This window comes from Manihot esculenta, chromosome 9 (genome assembly GCF_001659605.2).
Source record: "Manihot esculenta cultivar AM560-2 chromosome 9, M.esculenta_v8, whole genome shotgun sequence".
Lineage (NCBI taxonomy): Eukaryota > Viridiplantae > Streptophyta > Magnoliopsida > Malpighiales > Euphorbiaceae > Manihot > Manihot esculenta.
In genome coordinates this window covers 11,219,323-11,223,033 of record NC_035169.2, presented here as the reverse complement: position 1 = coordinate 11,223,033, position 3,711 = coordinate 11,219,323, and the positions used below count along the sequence as shown (strand labels likewise).

General features: G+C 40.3%; 1 protein-coding gene across 1 annotated transcript; it reads left to right on the top strand.

Annotated features, from left to right (window-relative positions):
• The first annotated feature begins 546 nt into the window (after window positions 1-546).
• LOC110623200 lies at window positions 547-2,578 on the top strand. Its single transcript, XM_021768129.2, has one exon. It carries the CDS (start codon window positions 796-798, stop codon window positions 2,215-2,217), a length of 1,422 nt encoding a protein of 473 aa, XP_021623821.2. The 5' UTR covers window positions 547-795; the 3' UTR covers window positions 2,218-2,578.
• Window positions 2,579-3,711: the final 1,133 nt, after the last annotated feature.

The window sequence follows — 3,711 nt, the reverse complement described above, 5'->3', positions numbered from 1 at the left end:
TTTCCAGAAATACCCTTCTCTTAATGTGAAATTCCTTTTTTTTTTTTTCTCTTTCATGCTTTCTCTCTCCAGTTGCAAAAGAAGAAGAAGAAGAAGAAGAAGAAGAAGAAGAAGAAGAAGAAGAAGAAGAAGAAGAAGAAGCTGCTGCAGAAAGAGTAGGAAGAAGAAGAAGAAGAAAGAAGAAGAAGAAGAAGAAGAAGAGGAAGAAGAAGAAGAAGAAAGAAGAAGAAGAAGAAGCTGCTGCAGAAAGAGTAGGAAGAAGAAGAAAGAAGAAGAAAGAAGAAGAAGAAGAAGAAGAAGTTGCAGAAAGGGGAAGAAGAAGAAGAAGAAGAAGAAGAAGAAGAGGGTTAATTTTGTCAATTCACGTGTTCCAAACGGCTATTTTGGACGGAAGGACTACGAAGTTGGACAGAAAAGAAAGTGAGAGACTTAAGTGTTGGATCGCCAAAATAGAGGGACAGAAGTGTTAATTACGTTAAACCTCAGGGACTACAAAGTAATTTTCCCAAAAATTAATAAATATAATTGGTATTATTTTTTTTTTTAAAATAAATATTGATATGTCAAAGTCCAACATAAGATGAAAATGAAGTTCCATTCCATGTCCTCATCTCCATGCTTGTTGTTTGCAATTCATTCAACGCGTGGCCAACACAGCAGCTACCATCGCGTGAAGCCAAGCCATCCTCTCGCCCCTCTCCCCTTCGGTTCTTCCAATCCAGCCTCAATCCTCTCCGAAAATTTTTTAAAAAAAAAAATAAATCGCAAAGCAGAGTAGGGAGATAAATTTTCGCGATGACCGATCAACCCCGCCTCCTCACCATCAACAATCTGCGGACGACGTCTCACCTCATCAAACAAGCCGCCGCCTCCTTCTCCGCCAATCCCTTCACCTTTCTCCTTCTCTCCCTCCTCCTCTTCTCCTTCCGTTACTTTGTCGAGAATGGGACCATCGTCCTCACCTCCTTCATCGACCGCGACCCTTCCCTTAAATCCCTCCTCTCCCGTCTTGACCTCGCTGGCCACCACCTCCATCCACCACACCACCGCATTCACCGATTCCCTCATCGCCGCCACCGCCGCCCCTTCCTCCACCTCACCCGCGTCGGAACCCTAGATGATGACTTCTTCTCCGGCGACGACGACACCGATCGTTCCCTCTTCGGTCCAAATCATAAGCTTCTTCCCAATGGTACCTCTGTTATTCTTTACAACTTTGATTCTGGGTTGGGATTTTCCGAGTTTGTCATCGATAACGGGATCAATATTCCGGAAACTGTTCGTTCTGGGATTCAATTTAAGGCGGACAGTCTACCTATGGATAGTAGCGATCGGGAAAGTAGTGATAATAGTGACAATGAAAAGGAAGAGGAAGAGGAAAATAGATCGATGGGTATAGAGAAGGGTGGAGAGTTGGACCGGATAGTGGATTTGCAGTTCTTTATTAAGGGATTGGAGCTGGGCCGGCGTGACGCTGCAGCCTTGTTTTTTCTAGTAAGTTTGTTATCTGTAGCTTATGGATGGGTGATTCTTGGGTTTACTGCTATATATTCGTGGATATCGGGGATAGTTTTTGTTGCTGTTGTTAATGATTTGTTGGGGAGGTTTACTTCATCCGTTGCTGTTGTTTGGAATGGGTCTAGATTGGGGCTGAAACGACTAACAGGGTTCATCCTCATGAGATGGGCGGTTAGGGACGCTTTGACTCAGCTTATAGGGTTGTGGTATTTCGGTGAAATTGAGGATCAATACTCGTTTTTCAAGCTATTTGTAAGGTTGAAATTGATGCCATTTTCCATTATGTCCCCGTGGATTCGAGGGTTTGAAAAAGAAATTTCAGGGTTTTTGCTTACTTGGTTTTTGTTGGATGCATTTGTGGCTTTTATATTTGCAGTGGATGCATGGGTTACAATTGTGGATTCAAGGAGGACTGGGAGAGAGATTGTTAAAGAAGGTTGTTATCTAATATCAACCATGTTTAACCAGGCTATCCAAATAAAATCTATGGAGACAATACTCTGTGGTTCAGCAGCAAGATGGGTCTTATCTCGTGTTTTTGGCAAGTTTTTGGCCGCCATATTTCAGTCAACTGTGGAGGTTTACTTTATGGTAGCTTGGTTGATATTTTACCTTGCTGCAAGGTGTAAGGAAGCTCATTCAGAAGGAAGGAGGTTTGGGAGAAGAGAATTGGAGGGCTTGATTGATGGGCGTAGATGATAGTCACTGGTAACGACTGATGAGAGATAATAGTTTTCACTTGTAGGCGAAATCAGCTGTTGCGCTAAAATAGTGTGCAGTGATCTTTAAGTGCTTCGTGTGTTCCTTTTTGCAGCTCCAGTTAGCACTGTCAGTGGTAGGTGTAGTCAACAGCAATGTGTTGTATGTACCTCTATCGTGAGGCAATGTACTACTTGTGCATATTTTCCACGATAATGCTTCATGTGTATAGTTTGTTCTGATTATTGTTCTAAATCCCTTGCAATATCTATTCTGTTATTTATGACGATGTAGATTGAGAAAGGTATTGATTTATATTCTTTTGAGCTTTGTGCTATTTCATTTCTGAATTTTGGGATTGTATCTTGTTTACCCTTTCCTCAACTAAGAAAGCATAGTGGAAATTAGTTTCATTTTGCATTTTCTATGAGTTTTTTTCAAATGTGCATATTTCCTTTCAATTTGAAGAACTGAACTATTTGTGACGTGTTACTGTAGAGATGAATTAAATTAGTAAATCAAAGAAAAGTGGATAAACAGTTTATCCGTTAGCGCAAGTTTTTTTTATCTGTTTGAGCTAATTTTAAAAAAATTATTGGGAAAAAGAATTTGGCATATAAACTTGCATTAATGAACTACCCTAATGATGAACTGAAGGCGACTTCTGAAATCACATATTTCCTTTTTTCCATACGTTTCCTCTTTTCCACTTTGCGGATAATTTGATTCTTTTCTTCTTGTATGTGTAGGTTAGATGTTGAGTTGCTAGCTGAATGCTTATTTTGGTAGGAATTGCCATATGGTCAATTCAATTAAAGTAGATATGAATTTCATATTTTATTTCTGATGAGATACATTAGTCAGTGAAGTGTTTGGAAGGAGAAATATTATTTTGTAGGAGATGTGACCTTGCAGGGTGACCTGAAAGATTTAGTGAACCTTTTAGTTTCAGTTGCCAATATTATCATTTAGGTTGATAGAGGCCCTGCAGGACATGATCTATGCTTGTACTGGGAGTTTGTCAAGGCCAACCCATATTGTCCATGATTTCTACCAAGATATATGCAAATCCAATCGTAAGTGTATAATGCACAAGATTCAAACAAACATGTAGCCATGTAGACCTAATATTGTTGGATCCTACTGCTGTGCTGCATAGAAGGGCAGTGGAAAGAATTTTGCTGCTTACCATTTCTGCAGCCTTTGTAAATTTAAGAAGTTTAAGGGTTACTCATCACGGTTCCTGGGCACACCCCTCATGCTATTCTCTCTCTTTCTCTGGGCTCAGGCACTGGGTGTAGGCCTTTAGGTGGGTACCTAGGTCTGAAATTTACACACATCATGATCGAGGGACAGTTGTTCCAATTGCTCGAGAAATGTGAATGCCTAGAGATTTATGAATTCCTTTATAAACTTGAAGAACAGATTGAGGGCAGAGAAGTTGTATTAAAAGCACTTGCAACAGATCTTTGGCATTACTGACTGATGAACAAC